Consider the following 16814-nt stretch of genomic DNA (forward strand, 5'->3'; position numbering starts at 1 on the left):
AAAATAATGGATAGGTCACCATTGAAATACAAACTTACTCGAGCTATTTCGTGTCTCGACCCTGTGCTTATTGGTCACAACCTGACACTAGCGGAGAAGCGTTTGACATTATCTTTGGAGAAGGTGGTAGCTAAACAATGGTTTACGGAAGCAAAGCAGATAAAATTATGGGACAATATTGGAAGGTATCTTCGTCACCTGAATCTAATAATCACTGCAAAACGTTTAAAATAAAGGAGAAGCGTCTGGATGCATTTTATGTTGAACTTCTTAGCGTATTCAGTGAGGACAGTGTACAAGAACTTAATGATTTTATACAATGTATTTTGATACTGTCACACGGAAATGCATCAGTAGAGAGAAGATTTTCTGTAAATTCTGAATGCATTTTTGAGAATCAAACAGGAGAGCCTTATTGCCATGAGACAAGTGTATGATGGTGTGAGTGCATTAGGTGAATTGGAGTCAATTAAAATCAACAAAGATATGATACATGCGGCCAGAAATGCACATGCTCGGTATACTGAACATTTGAAGAAAAAGGCGAAGGATTTGAGTGAAAAGATGGAAAGAGAGAGAAAACGTGTGACGTGAGAAAGACTGGAATTGAAAGCTAAAAAGGCAAAGGTAATTGCTGAGGCAAAAAAGAAGAAAAAAAATCAATGCACTTATCGGGAAATAATGAAAACAGGTAAGAAAATATAATTTCTTTCGATAGTATAATTTTATGTTGTTCGGGTGGGAACTAAATAATAATCCTTCCGCCTCTTTCGCAAAATATTTGTCTTTTAGTGCCCGTTATAACCGGGAATTTATCTAGTAGAGCCGGGAAAACCGGGAATTAACCGGGAATTTCAAAACGCTTTGAGAGTGGACACCCTGATATCGACAAAATTCTTTTTAAAAAAGAACATTATCTAGGTTAGTTTTTGATATATATTATAATGTGTTTCGTACACTCAATTACTAATTACTAGTTTCATTGGGTTTAGCGTGTTCAAATCAATTTAAAAAGAGTAGCTGGAAATTTGTTCAACCGCATGTTACTGATGTCGTGATCATTAGTACTTTCCAAAGTACCTCTGAGGCACCTTTTGCGTGGATTGAGAAAGAGGTTGCGTAGACTAGAAAAAAAAGGTACTTGTCAGCTCCAACTTCATATCGAAATTGCCCCTTTTATTATTATTATTATTATTATTATTATTATGTATGCCGGTTTAAACCGGTTTCAGTTTAGTAATTTGACGACCGTCTCTGGCAAGAACTTTCTGACCATAGGTGTCTAGTATTCTTGTTTTTTGTGAATTTGTTAGGAGATGTTTTGCGTTTATCTGTTAAAGTTCTGTCACTATTTTTAAGGACAGTTTCTGTAGTTGAGATAATGCTTCGTCTTACTGTAACTTTCTGACATTTCCGTAACTTTTTGATTTCGTCAGCCGCGTGGTTGGCTGGTTTAAACCAGCTGTTTTTTCTTAAAAAAACCACCTGTTTTTTTTACCCCCCCCCCCAAATAACGAAAATGCATTAAATCGTATGAACTTAATGGTAAAGTTTCCAAATATCAAACCATCTGCATTAGTTTTATCTCCTTTTAATCAAGGCGTGTCATGTTCAATTCTCGGTCGAACCACAACCCTTTTTTTCAAGTGTAGACCAAGTACCGATTCGGATGTGACTTTAAGCGAAAATCATCATCTTGATAACCTCGGTACTACATAAGGATGTTAAGCTTAAACACACGAAACAAAACCAAATTGTTTGCCTGAATGCCTGTTGTTTTGTAAAGAAGCCAAGGTTGCTTAAATATACTGATAGAAATTGGCAAAATTTAGCGACTGCCTATGTAGCTTCCAACATTAACTTGGATTGGACTTTGTTTTAATTTAATTGAATATTATCTACATACTAAATTTGTAATTTAATAACTGTTTTAGCGTACTAATTATCATACAAATTTTACATGCCAAGCAATATCGGGATTTTTTCGTTATTGCTTTCCATTTGAAGTAATAACAGGATTTTCCCAATGTCTAAGGCTGGAGTTTCCCGATTTATATATAATTCTGTATAATAGTTTCAATTTTGCAACTGTTTATCTTTTTGTCCTTCTGAAATGACTCTTGACAGCTATATTAACAAGTATGTAAAGATCAGTACAACGTTTTTTTATCAGAAGTCCTTCGTGAGTGAGTTGGCAGACTCATCGCATGTGTCGCCAATTAGTCGCGGTTTCGAATTAAAACGGAGAATAATTTCTCTCGGAGGTAAGCTGAGAAGCGATTCGAATTCCGCTTTAAGCTTATGTGACCCGTTCCAGCATAACCCCGTTGTTGCATAACACCACCACTGCGAAACAAACTTATTTCTGTTGATATGTAATATAAATACATAGAGCAAATTATTTAAACCAAAAAAAAAAAAAAAAAACCGGGTTTTTTGGTTTTTTCAATAAAAGCTAACCCTGGTCAGCCAGGTCATTATATTTGTTTACTTTTGTACTGAATGTTGTACATATGTTATGATTCAATAGGGTGTCTATCGGTCACGAAAGTCACGAATGTCACAAAAAAGTCACGAAATCAGAAAATGGTCATGAAAGTCACGAAATTTAGCTTTTGGGTCACGATTTTTTTAAACTGTAGAAATGTAAGTACAGATTGGAAAATTTTGTTCTATAAAACGTCAAAATTCACCACCAAAAATGTCTATGGTCGGGTTTAGACGCTACCAAATCGCAAGCAAAGTAAGTTTCTATCGCATGGATGAAAATTCGGCCTAATTCGCACCCAAATTCACTCTTCAAATGTTAGAAAATGTTAGAAAATTTTATGATTTGATAAAGAAAAGGTCACGAAAAGCTCACGAAATTTCATTTTGGAATTTTAGTAGACACCCTGTTCAATGATGTTGGTACATCTATGAGAATTACTTCTTGGTCCATGTTATCGATAATAGTGATGTCATGTCTGCAGGTACCGTTACATTTATTTTGAATTCTCGATCCAGTAGAGTTTGTATTTATCATTTTCAAATACTGGACCTGGGTGGTATTTGTAGTATGGCTTGGTATCGGTGATAGTTTCATGTTATGTGCCAAAAACTGGTGAATGCTTTTTGCAAAATTGTAATATCTTTTTAGATAATCTGTAAGAGGTATTATACGGCATGAGCCTAGATGTTTGTTTCTGATGTGTCTCCACATTTTCTGGATTTTTCATCTGGTATTATTATTATTATTGTACTTTCTTTTTTTTTTTTCAAATATATATGTATTGTATTAAAACTTTTCTTCTGATTGTTTCCAGAACTGTTGGCGAAGTGATGTCCGGCGTTGTGGCAAAGGCTATGGGTGCGCAGAAGGCACGAACCAAAGAGCTAGCTTTACAAATTACGCTGATGTATGTGGAGATCGAGAAAGGGGAGCAGGTGATGGAAGAACTGTTGAAAGGAATGGATCAGAAAAACCCGAAAGCTGTTGCAGCGTGCATAGGTGCAGCTACAGAAGCTCTCAAGTGAGTTGGTTTTAAGTTTAGAACATAACGCTTAAGCCATTTTCGTTTCCAATCTAAGAAACTCAGTAGCTTAAGAAACCTGGAAGTTCATCACCACAGAAACAATAACCCGTTAGTAGATTAGAAATTTCATTACCAATTGTAGGTCATCTTTCATGTTATTTCCTCGTCTTTTTGCCTACGTAAAAGCCTTTCCTACAGTTTACTAATGTTGCATTGCGTATATACTCTCTATGGGTGCATCGTGTCCCGCCTATCATCGATCAATTTAAATCATAGCTTCCGTTTAAGAAAGGTCCATATATCCTATAGAATTTGCTATCAGATTTTTTTTTTTATATTGTAACTTTTGTTAAATATATTGGTGAAATGAAATAAGTTTCTATTTTGTATAATTTAATTCAATTTATTGTCATTAATCAAAAAAGTACGTGACTCACGGAAAGTATAAGGTCGCGAAAGAAATAATTGCTAATAACAAAAATTAAAGGAAAAGCTTGATGTAGATAAAGAAACAATCTGATCAAGAAACATTGAACAATGTTCTATTTTCAATGAATAAAAGTTCTCTCACGTTGGAACAACCTAAGGCGCAAAGTAATCGAATTGTTTCGGTTCGCACCTCACCTCTTCCCTAACGTAAAGAAAACCTAGCTTTTTCTGAAGTTTAGCCTTCTTCGTCAGGAGTTCATTTGGCCACATATTCTAGCAGACAGTTTTATATTGAAATGATGGGGTGGGTATGGTAGTTCAGTGATAGATCACTTATCTCTGGCGCAAGAAATCCCTGGTTCGATCCCCGGCCATCTGAATTTGTGATGGGTAACGTTGTATCTGTGAATTTTCTGTGTTTCTTCCTTTCCTCCACCACTTATTACCAGTCCTGTAATATCCGTTTCCTTCACATTATCACTCCATCTCTTCATAATAATTCTGGGGCCGCGGTGGCTCAGTGGTAGAGCGTTCACCTCTCGTGCATGGGATCCCAGGTTCAAACCCTGCTCTCGCCAAGTGAACTTCGTGGTAGACAAACACCGTGTGCGTGGGTTTCCTCGGGGTTCTCCTGTTTCCTCCCACTTTCTTCATTCCACCATTTCATTCATTTCTCATCATCACCTCCTCCTTTAGCCTAACCGGCATAATCATGGTACGTAAAACTCAAAAGTTTCATTTCATTTTTTCATAATTCACTTTCATTAATCCGTTTCATTTAGCGTAAAGGGCTTAAACGTGGGACGTAAAACTAGAAATGTCATTTTTTAAAATTAATTGTTGTTGAAATGAAGAAACTAGTTACCCTAATATGAATAGAAATTTGTTTACTATTGAAAAACTAGAACATTTTTCAAAAATGTAAAAGTATTATAGTGTTAATACAATAAGACAAAATTTTTAGATAGTCATTAAAAAAAAAAAAAAAAAAAAAAAAAAAACTGCATTCTGTGCTGTGTGTTTGGTTCTAGTAAAGAAAAGAAGAAACAGACTTCCGCGGTATTTTAATGAAAGGAGGAAGCAACCGACTTTTTGTACACACCAGATCCTCTGTAGATGTGAATTTAATAATGCACAAAGAGTGGAAAAGTAAATGACTGGTCTGGAACTCGAATCCGACATCTTCGCCATACCATACCAATCCGTTAACCAGTTCACTTCCGAGAACAAGCACACACTCTCTCTCCTGAAGTCGGTGCTCTCCACGTCTGGAGTGAGAGAATGGTGGGGATTAGCATAGTGGTTTACGCGTCGACACGGTATGCCGAAGATCCCTGATTCGAATCTTGGTCCAGTCATTCAAGGTTTCAGTCTTTGTGTATTAGATTTCTGGGGTAACTGTAATTAGACATTACATATATTTAAAGTGAGAAAATATTCAGAACCAACATACTATGATGCATATTAACTAAAACATTGGTTACAGATCTGGAATTCTTACAGTGAAAAGTATAATTGTCACTTTTTTCATCAGATACATTTTCGTTCCCTTAACGCTTATTTTTCTTCCTTCCTTCCAAAGGGAATTTGGAACTAAAATAATAAATATTAAACCGTTGTTGAAGAAGATGCCTGCTCTTCTGGAGGATCGAGATAAAGGAGTTAGAGAAAGCGGAAAAGCTATGGTAGTGGAGATGTATAGGTGGATCGGTGACGCTTTGAAACCACAGCTTAATAACTTGAAACCCGTTCAGGTGAGTTGCCCAAGATGTTAAGAAGTAAGTGTAATATTCAAGCTTCAATGAAAGGGTTAGGACAGTTGTGATTATTATTTGCACAAGTATTTGTTAATTAAAATGAGCCTGGAATTTTAGTTTTAAGGCTCTTCGCTAAACTCAGCCCCACTTTTTGAATTTTAGTGAATAATGTTAAAGATAATCAAGAATATAAGAAATGTAGAAAGTAACCTAGATAGTATCCACAAAATTAACAAAATTATATGAACTAATTAATTTTTTCGAGACCTTTCGTATAGGGTATAAATTTAGTTCACTCAGGAAAGAATTATCGCTAACTGGGAGAAGGATGAAGTGTACCGAGTGTTTGGTAGTGCCCACAGCGTTGTTTCGCGTGCATGAGATTATTCCAAACCGTAGGCAATGGTGTGCGAAGGAAATGTGATGGTCGACCACAGTCAGCTACGGCAGCGGACGACCTTTACATTATGCAACAGGCAAGAAGAGTCCGACATCAAATACCAGGTGTAATTACAAACACATTGAACAGGACTGTAAGGCGCCCAGTCTCATTCTTCACAGTGGCACGTCCACTGCATGGAGTGTCTGCCCAATGAACATTACGTTGTGTCTCGTTGACATCCGCAAATTGGCGGCAGCATTTATGGTGATGCCAAGAACATAGGATTTGACCGAGAAGGAATGGATTGCGTTCTCTTTTCAAATAAAAGTAGACTCAGTTTTGGGTAGTGGTACTAAACATACAGTCATCTGGCGAGAGGTGGGAACACGCAGTTAACTCAAGAATATGATCGTTTTGGTGATCCAGTTGTTTTTGTGTTAAAAGGATAATGTTGCATGGGCATACCGACCTCCAAATTTTTGGATGAGTACACTAGCCGGTCAACATTATTGTGACACTATACTTCTCCTCACATACATCTTTTCAGAGGTAGAATCCGCTCCGACTTCATCTTTATGGATGATAATGCATGACTGCATCGAACAGTGCAAGCAACAGAGCTCTTGGAACGAGGGGATATTTATTGAATGGACTGGTCAGTCCGTTTCCCTGGCTTGAATCCCATCGCGTACGTGTAGGATGCTATGGGGAGACGTCTTGCAGCACGTCCAGATGCACCAAGAACTATCCAGCAGTTGTCAACAGCGCTGGTGGACCAATGTCACTATCACAACAACTCATTACCAACTTTGTAAGCAACATAGGCGCATGTAGTAGAGCATGCATCGCACTATCCATGGTTATCACACACCCTTTTAAGGATCATTTCATGCCTGTAATGTCAGGGAGGCATCATGAGTCGCAGTGCCTTCAGTGTAAGTTATTCTAACTATATAAAAACTTAAATGAACTCACTCACTGACATAAAATAACGGCTACTTCCGGTTGACGTGGAAACTTGAAATTTGGCATGATTGTAGCTTTTCGAGACTAACCCACAAGAAAATTGCCAAAATGAATATTTTTAATTTTTAGGGGGGTCTAAAGGGGGGGGGGGGATGAAGAAATTCCTCATGCTATTTAAATAGGCGTTTTTTTGACCTATAATCTCATATTTTAGGTACCTGAAATTCAAATAATAACTTATGCGTTTTCGTTATCGTTACCTAAGTAAATAATAATAATAATAGTGGCCCCGCGTAGCGTAGTCGCTAACGCTCTCACCTTCGATGGGAGCGGTCCCGGGTTCGATTCCCGGTGGGGGAACTCGGTCGATAAAGTGTAAAACGCTTTTTCAGGCCAGCCACCCTGAATGAGATTTTCCTGGATTTTCCTCATTCACACCAGGAAAATGACGAGGTGGTACCTAACTTATAGGTCCCAGGCCGCTTCCTTCCTTCTCTTTCCCCGGATAGTGTGCTCGCCGATGGACGTCATCTCTCAGAACGTCACGGGCTGAATGGCCTTAGATGCTGAAAGCCCAGAAATCTCAATCCTAAATAATAATAATAATAAAAATAAAACTTAGGAGTGGTTTTATAGGGAACTGAAAAATCCTTCCCATGTTATTTAGAAGGGATATTTTCTACATCCCAAAATGTTTAGGCACTTCCTTGGTCTGCAATGATGAAATTTGGGATGATTGTATCCTTCCGGGAATAACCTACAGAAAAATTGCCAAAACTGAATATATTTAGTTTTTAGAGGGTCTAAAAGGGAAATGAATGAAAGATCTCCATGTTATTTAAATGAGCGTTTTCTTGGGGTACAAAATCTTATTTTTTAGGTAGTTGAAATACGAAAAGAAACTTAAAATTCGGTAGAATCATGGGTTTATGAGGTGCGAGACTGTAGGCAGAAAACGCAAGGGTTTGGGAGGGGGGGGGGGACCTTCAGCTAGCCAAAGGCAAGTCTGCATAAAAGTGCAATATCTGTTGTTTTAATCACGGGTTTATTCTATTGTTTCCTGTGTCATACTGTGCACTACTTTCTATGTATGGTTTAAGTTTCACCAGTTTGTGCCACATAGGTGTGACAACAACATGCGAAAGTTACTGTTGTCCATAAATTTTGCACACCAGTTTATTTAATAATCAATATACTCATATGAGGAATAATTATTTTCTCGGGCTGTTATGTGTAAACTACTGAAAAGCTTTGGATTATATAGAGTTACATAAAGTGATGTAAATTGTTTATTTGTTAGAAAGACATAAAATAAATTAATTCTTTCTTCAAAAGACGTTCGTTACAAACAAGAATCGAATAATTTTAGATCATTTGAACACTATTCATCATCTAAGTTTATTTTTAGCATGTTGTATATTTATATTCATTATTTCGAGTTGGATTTTATGCCTATCTTTTTTTTTTTAATAATAATAATAATAATAATAATAATAAAAATTATAAGTGTTTATTTGTCTCCCTATTCCCGATGTTTTTAGCGCCTAACCCCATCCGGTCTTAACTGATTATTAACTCTGAACTGTTAATATTTTCAGGTAACGGAATTGGAAGCTGAGTTTGAGAAAATCAAAGGAACAAAAGCGGTTCCTTCCCGATACATTCGATCTCAACAACAGCAACAGATGCGAGCAACCGCAGGAAGCGGAGGAGGCGGGGAAGCGGAAGAAGGTACGTTGAAATAAGCCTTATCTAAGATGCTGAATAATAATAAGTTCAGAAAAATAACATTCTTTTTTAAACGAAAGATTACTTATTATTGCTTCGAATCAATCATAATTTACAGCTTGAACTCCTCTTATATCACATATCCACCTTTTCCCAAACTGATCCGCTGACTGCAGAGTTCTCTCGAAGTCTGTCTTCGTGATCATCTTGGATTGAATTTTAATAATAATAATACACTGATCATCAGTTGAATTAGACACGTACCTAATACCATGTAGCACTACCTTTCGCTCTGATAATGGTGGCTACCCGCCGCAGCGTGGACTGCACGAGGTGTCTGATGTGTTGCTGTGACATTTCAGTCCATATCTGCTGCAAAAGTCTCCCACAGAGTCCGCAGGTTGGTCGAAAGAGGGGTCCACAGCCCGAAGGCGTCGTTTCATGGCGTTCTAGATGTTGGATGGGATTGAGGTCGAGTGACCGTGATGGCAGGGAAGTGTTGCTAGATCAGAGTAGTGCTCATCAAACCAGTCTGCTGCCATGGTGGCCCGGCGCATTGTCCTGCTGAAAGATGTTCATCAGCTGAGCAAATGACAGAACATGGTCATCCAGAAGATCGCGGTGGCGTTTACCTGTGAGGGACCGTGTCACACGTGTTAGGGGACCCAGTCGTCTGGCTCCTACGATTTGACCACGGTCAAATGCACTCAGGTCCTTCGTCTTGCCCATCACACACTACATTGGCACGGATACTGGAGCCTCTATAGGGCGGGTTTCTGCAGGGATCCTGCTGTCTCTAATTCAGCTGGTGATCCGTGTAATAATAATAGAATAAATATCACGGATCATAGTTGGGGACCTCAGGCAGATATAAATTATATGCTTTAATAGCGTAAAAATTAAACAAATTCTAATAGCTTACGTGGATGTATAATTATAAAATACTCTTTGATAGCCTTGAATTATTACTTTAAATAAAAGGTTTCTTCTGTTAACAGAAATATAGAAATGAGAGAATTTTGAGTAACACTATTTTAAAAATATATAAATACTGGTAGTAACACATAAATTTGTTTTAGAAGAGAATTATAGTAGTTGATCCGTAGAACATCATTCTGATTAATAAGAGTAGTCCCCACTTGAAGAAAGAGAAGTTTTTATATGAATCCATGAAAGTAGTTATCGTAATATTATTTTTACTACTTTGCTTGGTTTACTTTTTCAATTATAATTTCTTAGCAAACTACCTAAAATAGACTACTATAACTAGTAACATATGTCATAATGTGTGTGTCTTAATATTGGGAATTTTCTATAACTGCTGGTGCTGGACAAGTTATTATATCGTCAAAGTTTTGTACTAGTGTCCGATCGTCACAATCGCCTATTTTTCAACAAGTTAGGTTTCAGAAATATTTCCCATTGTTTGTAACTATTATATAAGCGTAAAATTGTATTTGGTTCGTAACTTTGTTAACAATTCCAAATGTGACTGACTTATTGACTTACGTAATTTTATATTGAAAATATTAATGATGAGAGATGAAAAGGAACATTTTGTAAGTTGGTCAAGTCTTAACATTCAGAGTTTGCCAAAAAGATGTCTGTAATTTAAAGCAGAATTAACAGTTTCTTCCTCTCGGTATTAAGGTAGAAAAATGCTCAAATTTATTTTCTTTCAACTTACTGTATACAAAGCGAACTTCGGCAAACCAGACTTACGAATGAGTAATAGAAAATTATTTCAGTCAATTGCATATGCAGTTCTACCTTTCGAACGTTTAGAGTAGAACTGCTTTGCGTTTTAAGAGGAGATATAAAAAATGTATGACTACACGTATGAGCACAGAAGAAACGTGGTACTATATTTGTACAGTCCGCAGCAAAAAACCTGCAACATGAACATGTAAGTTTATTGTGAAACTACGCCTAACAGCGCAGGGAATCAACATAACGTCTAGTGGCGCGAATCACGCCAGGAGAAACCTCGATGTCCTCCCCTGCACACTTATTTTGGAGCAAACGATTTTGTCGTTTCACAATAAACGTACACGTTATGTTGCAGGTTTTTTGCTGCGGACTGTACCACTAAGATGAAAAGATTTAAGATGGCAAAAGAGATTTAATATTAAATTTTTATTTCGTCATGCGGAACAATATTTACAGTTTTGTCATCATTTCGTTTTAAAGACAATATCCAGATGCGATGCGTGCTTTTATGACCTATATAATAGTGAAGCTTGATACAGAGGTTCTGCAGATACTTCGTGCATAGATATTGCGTCTCGTATTGCTGAAATCTCACTGCTAATTGTATCATGACTGCCACGAGCGAAATATCTCAAAAATGAAAAGGCGGCTAATTTGGTGCGAAAGATAACCATACAGTTTTAAGTAGTGAAATGAGGCACTCGGGAAACATTCATCCTAGAACTGCGTTGCGCCGTTTACCGGTGGTCGTTTTAGTAAGTTGTTGATCTGAAACGTTTTGACCCATAATAATGTCCTATTGGAAATCTTGTCGATCTGTTTCAAAATGGGTCCGGAATTGCCGCTGCATTGTGGTTAGTATAGCCTTTTGAAAATATGCTTCACCAAAATGAACTATTCTCAGCCGGTCCACGCCATGGTAATGTTAGTTATCAAAAATGACATGTCTTGTGCTACTTAGGCGCCACTGCCAACCCTCATTCTGCCAAGTCTCATCTTGGCATTAATACTAATAATAATAACTTGAGAGAAGTTTAGAATATCCGTGTTAACTTGGAACATAATTGCGATGAAAGAATGTTAACCGGTTATGAACGGTCACTCGATACTCCGTTGGTGCAGTTGCATTTGCTGGTCTTTATTGTTTTTAAGAGTAAATAATTTGGCAAATGTTAAAATGTTTCAGATGGCGGCGAAGACGAGGAGGACGGTGCTCCGGAGATCGATCCATACGAATTGATGGAGCCAGTGGACATTTTGTCGAAACTGCCAAAAGATTTCTACGAGAAAGTCGAGGCTAAGAAATGGCAAGAAAGGAAAGAAGCGATGGAATGTTTGGAGCAACTCGTTCAGAACCCAAAACTTGAAAGCGGAGACTATGGGGAACTTGTCAAGACTTTGAAAAAGGTAATAGTTACGTAATATAAATTTGTTGAGTCTATCTTTTTTTTTTTCTCATCAAATGATCCAATATATTTCAATCAAAAATTTTCTTGTAGGCTTTATATAAGGAGAACTATATACAGGGTTTTCATAAAGTCCGGACGGATTTAAATTGCTTATAATTTTCATAAAAATGCTAATAATGAAATCAAATAAAGTGCAAACGGTAGCGGAAGGATTAAATTTTTAGTTGGCAACACTGTTAGATAAGCGGCAACTCTGAACACGTTGAGAGAGGGAGAGGGAGGGCAAGGGTCAGTTTCTTACCAAATTCCATCCATTGTTGTTTTCATTGTTGTTTCAATGTTGACTGTTAAAAATACCTCATTCCGGAACGTGGAATCCAGAACGACATCGTGTTCCAACAGGACGGGACACCCCCTCACTAAGCAATCAAGGTGAGACAGTTCCTTGACGAGAAATTCCCTAACCGATGGATTGGCCGCGGTGGCCCGACCGCTTGGCCGCCAAGATCACCCGACCTTACCCCCTGCGACTTCTGGCTTTGGGGTCATGTGAAAACGGAAGTTTATACAAAGAAGCCAAGTGGTTTGGAGAACTTAAAGGACAAAATCAGGGCGTCTGTGGCTGGCATTTCGGATCAAACACGACGGAACGCTGTGAGTGGATTCAAGCGCCGCCTACGCGAATGTGTGGACGTAAATGGCGCCCAGTTGGAGGTGTGGCGGTGAATGAACTGAGCTGGTGCAGATTACAGGTAAAAATTTAATTCTTCCGCTACCGTTTGCACTTTATTTGATTTCAATATGAGCATTTTTATGTAAATTATAAGCGAATTAAATCCGTCCATACTTTATGAAAACCCTGTATAGTGTAGCAAAACCCAAACTATCAATTAACTTAGTATGATGTACTTACTCCGTAGGAAATATGAAAACTGGATTTAGTGGTCGTTCAAAAATGTGTGGCTCCTAATCCAAGAACTAATTATTTGCCAAGATCTCATCTTTTTGATCCAGTTTTGGTTTTGCTAGTTTTCTTATTTTGCTTTTCTTCAGTAGTTGCAAATGAACATTAAAACTAGTTACGGAGCAGTGCGTTGAACTTCGCTACCTGCATAATTTTATTACATGTTTGTGGAAGCATACCAGTAAATTGTTCGCTGCTGTTATTCCGTAGTTAGTCGTTTGAATTTTATATTTTGAAGGAAACTAAGCGTGTCAACTAAATTTCGTCATTGAAGATACGTACACTGAAATCGGTCTAATGCCAGTAACCAATTTTTGGAGTAAAACATAGCTTACACACTTAAACAGATGAATTGAACAGTTTTATTAATGTTTATTTACAAAATTCATAAGAACAGCATAAACCTAAGTACATAATATTGACAAGACCCTAAATCTGTGAATCGTAGTTTTCTCGGCATGATGCCTAGTTCGTTACAGTTTTCAGAAGTGAGGTTGTTTACTTTTCTTTCAGAAAGATTCCACAGATATGCAGGAACCTTCACACACTTGTCCATTTTGGCAGTTTTTAGAAGTCATGGATAAAGGGGTTAGCGCATAGTGAAACTGATTAAAAATACAACTTCATGACAAAGTTGACTATACATTTAAATTATAATGTACCTTGTAATATATATCAGCAATTACTATGTATCCCGGCTATTTGTTCAGGTAAATATTCTAGATCCGTGTTATTTCTAATATTTTCCGAAGTCCTTTAAGTACCAATGAACATTGTTTGACCATTTTCTGTTGTCTTTTTACAGATTATTTCCAAAGACACGAATGTAATGGTAGTTGCAATTGCTGGGAAATGTTTGGCTGGCCTGGCAAATGGTCTGAAGAAGAGATTTCAACCGTATGCTGCATCCTGCATTCCGTGTGTGCTCGAAAAGTTCAGAGAGAAAAAGCAGAACGTTGTCACTGCTCTACGTGAAGCCATAGATGCCATCTACATTAGTGTAAGTATTGTTAAAACATCAATAAAAATACAATCTCTGCTTTCGTTAGCTTTAGTTTTCATGTAATAATGACGTGGTACTTCATAAAGCAATTGATGCAATCTTTTTTTTCTACAGACTAATATTGAGGCAATTCAGGAAGATTGTTTGGCTGCGCTGGAGAACAAGAATCCAACAGTGAAAGCGGAAACGGCCTCTTTCCTAGCTAGATGTTTCACCAAATGTACACCTATGATGTTAAACAAAAAGCTACTTAAAGTCTATACAACAGCGTTACTGAAGACCTTGAATGAGTCAGGTAAATATTAAATCCATAACAGACAACTGTTACACTTGTTGCATATTTACATAGAATACCTTCAGAAATAAATTGGTGTCGTTTCTTGACTGCGTAAAGTAATTTCGGTCTGAGAGAATAAATTTATGATGATTATTCCATTAGGCCGGTTGGTCCTAAATGGAGCAAACACCATAATTTAGTAGTCGCTATTTGTACGTTCTCCCGAAGGTTGGCGATGAAACAAGTTATAACTTTCGTACTAGCTTCTTCCACGATAACTACACAGACGGCATTCAAATAGCAACTTCGATGATAGTTATGAATAATACCAGCATCACAGATAGTCTTCAAAATTACGACTGAAATACTTTATACTATCATATAGAACTACGCATCTCAATATGCTGTAAGCCATGTGCTCTGAACAAAGAATCACAAAGAGGCAATCTCTTAAAATCACAGTCACAGAGCTGAAATACAAGCAAGGAACTGTATTATATTACATGGAATACTTACATCCTCTATCACAAGGAGTAGGCACAAATTGGTAATTAATACTATGTTACATGTTACATATTAACACATGAATATGATCAAAGAATGTCCAGCTACACTTGACTTGTAGAGCAGTCCTTCGTTTCATATTGCTGTTTTCGTTTGGGCGCGAATATGAAGTCGGACGAACGTCACCTCTCTCTACCTTACCACTTGGTACTCTGGCTGCAATAATCTCCGCCAAGGTGACGTAACTACAAGTGGGGAAACTGTCATTGGTTGTTCGTTTCTGCTACGATGACCTTGGTTGCTAGCAACGATATAGGATGCTAAACGGAACAGTTTTTAATCTTCATAAGAAAATCGCAGCCTTTTAAAACAGTAATTATTATACTTTCTGAAAATATAATATACGTAGAAATAATGCAGAAAAAGTATCACAAATTACATTTTTGAAAGTCCTGTTCTTTCAGCGTATTTTTAAAAAGTACTCTTTCATTGTGTAGTACTGATTTTTATATATATACCCTAAAAGGCAGGCATTCACCTTGTATCATAAAAGATTGTGGTTTATATAATTTCGGTTGTCTCTGGATCTTTCTTGAGTAAATTTCCTCTATTTGCTCATCCTTTAAGAGAATTTCCCTAAAATATTTGAGAATTAGAAGTAATGTCTAGAGATGTTACGCAACAGAAAGCAAGCCTCATGAGACCATAAAATACGCCATCTTGAATTCGGATAGAATCTTTTAAATTATTTTCTAATTACATATATTTGTGTGTGTTTAAATGTATATGAGTACTGTGGTAAATATAGTAATACGCATATCGCCTCATTCAATTTTAGTCATTTTATATTGGTGATTCTTATTCTGAAGCAACTATTTGACACCTGTAAGTTTCTTATCACGTAAATACAGGAATGATACTTTCAAAAAAGGTAATCATGTAGTTTCTACTCATCAGTCAAGATTAATATGTAACTTGAACTATTTTTTTCTGTTAAAAGAGTGTTCATAATATGCAGTACTTTCACTAGGATTTCTAGTTTTGAGGTACTACAATTAAGGAACGAAAACTGAATAAAACTGATATCATGTTTATTTATATTTAGATCCTACTGTGAGAGATAACTCCGCAGAAGCGTTAGGAACTGCAATGAAAGTTGTAGGTGAGAAGATAATGATGCCGTTCCTTGAAGTAGACAACTTAAAGATGGAGAAGGTATGTAAATTGTATTTATATGATTCACTTGTATATGCAAAATTCACTAGAAACTCTGTACTCAAGATAACCTCCTAGTATATGTGCTTTCTCACGTGCTCTGTGAATGCTCAAGAATATAATTTTGGCTGTTAGACAAGTATGATTGTCCGAAAATAGAATTTTGCAGCACTCTCCACAACTTTTTTGATTTTTAAGGAGATACGTTTACCAAAATTCCTTCATATATTTACCTGTCCGTCTGTCCGGGAGAGAAAATCTCAAGAATTACTTGAGCAGTCGTCATCAAATTTGGTGAAAATTAAGTGTTTCAAAAGCTAGGAACAGAGGTGTTCTTTGAGCCAATACCCAAACCAGAAGTGGTAGAAATTAATCATTTTCTGTTTTAACGTCGATCGTTATAGAGCAAAAACTGTAATAGATAGAGTCGCTTTTATCTGCAAATGGTTAGGTGTCCCAAGAATACATCAATCTTCATCCGTAACTCTGTACTAAAACCAGAAGTAGCAGAAATCCGCTTCAACTTCCGGTTTCAATATTGACTTGTATAGAGCAAAACGGATAGCAGATAGCGAGAAAAGTTTTTTTTTTTTTTTTTTTTTTTTGTTTGTTTGTTTTGAATTGATTTAGCTTTGTAAACTTTAAGAATAGGTACCATCTTCTCTCGTAACCCTCTATTGAAAACGGAAGTGGAAGAAGTCAACAACTTTCACTGTAGAGTAAAAACATTGATCACTGTAGAGTAAAAACGGTAATAGGTAGGGAGAAGCTGTTTTCTGGAATCAATAAGCGTTCCTAGTATATATATTGCATCTCGACTCTAATCTTTCTCTCGTAAAACTAGTAGTGATAGAAACCTACTACAGCTTGAGGTTTCAATATTGAGAAAATACGAGGGAGGATCAGAAACTAAGGTTACAAGGCTGATATTTTTGAAATTTCGTCTGTTATAGAA

General features: G+C 36.9%; 1 protein-coding gene across 4 annotated transcripts in view; it reads left to right on the top strand.

The window, feature by feature from the left end:
- msps (msps cytoskeleton-associated protein 5) overlaps nucleotides 1-16814 on the top strand; it is a 168609-nt gene that overhangs the window by 16746 nt on the left and 135049 nt on the right. For all 4 annotated transcript variants that reach the window (XM_081739143.1, XM_081739145.1, XM_081739146.1 and 1 more), the window contains exons 4-10: nucleotides 3306-3512; nucleotides 5527-5698; nucleotides 8648-8780; nucleotides 11674-11894; nucleotides 13666-13860; nucleotides 13978-14158; nucleotides 15750-15859. In XM_081739143.1, coding sequence (XP_081595269.1) covers nucleotides 3306-3512; nucleotides 5527-5698; nucleotides 8648-8780; nucleotides 11674-11894; nucleotides 13666-13860; nucleotides 13978-14158; nucleotides 15750-15859 — 1219 coding nt within the window. The remainder of the gene's footprint in view (nucleotides 1-3305; nucleotides 3513-5526; nucleotides 5699-8647; nucleotides 8781-11673; nucleotides 11895-13665; nucleotides 13861-13977; nucleotides 14159-15749; nucleotides 15860-16814) is intronic.

This window comes from Thermobia domestica, chromosome 14 (assembly GCF_964235325.1).
Source record: "Thermobia domestica chromosome 14, izTheDome1.hap1.1, whole genome shotgun sequence".
NCBI lineage: Eukaryota > Metazoa > Arthropoda > Insecta > Zygentoma > Lepismatidae > Thermobia > Thermobia domestica.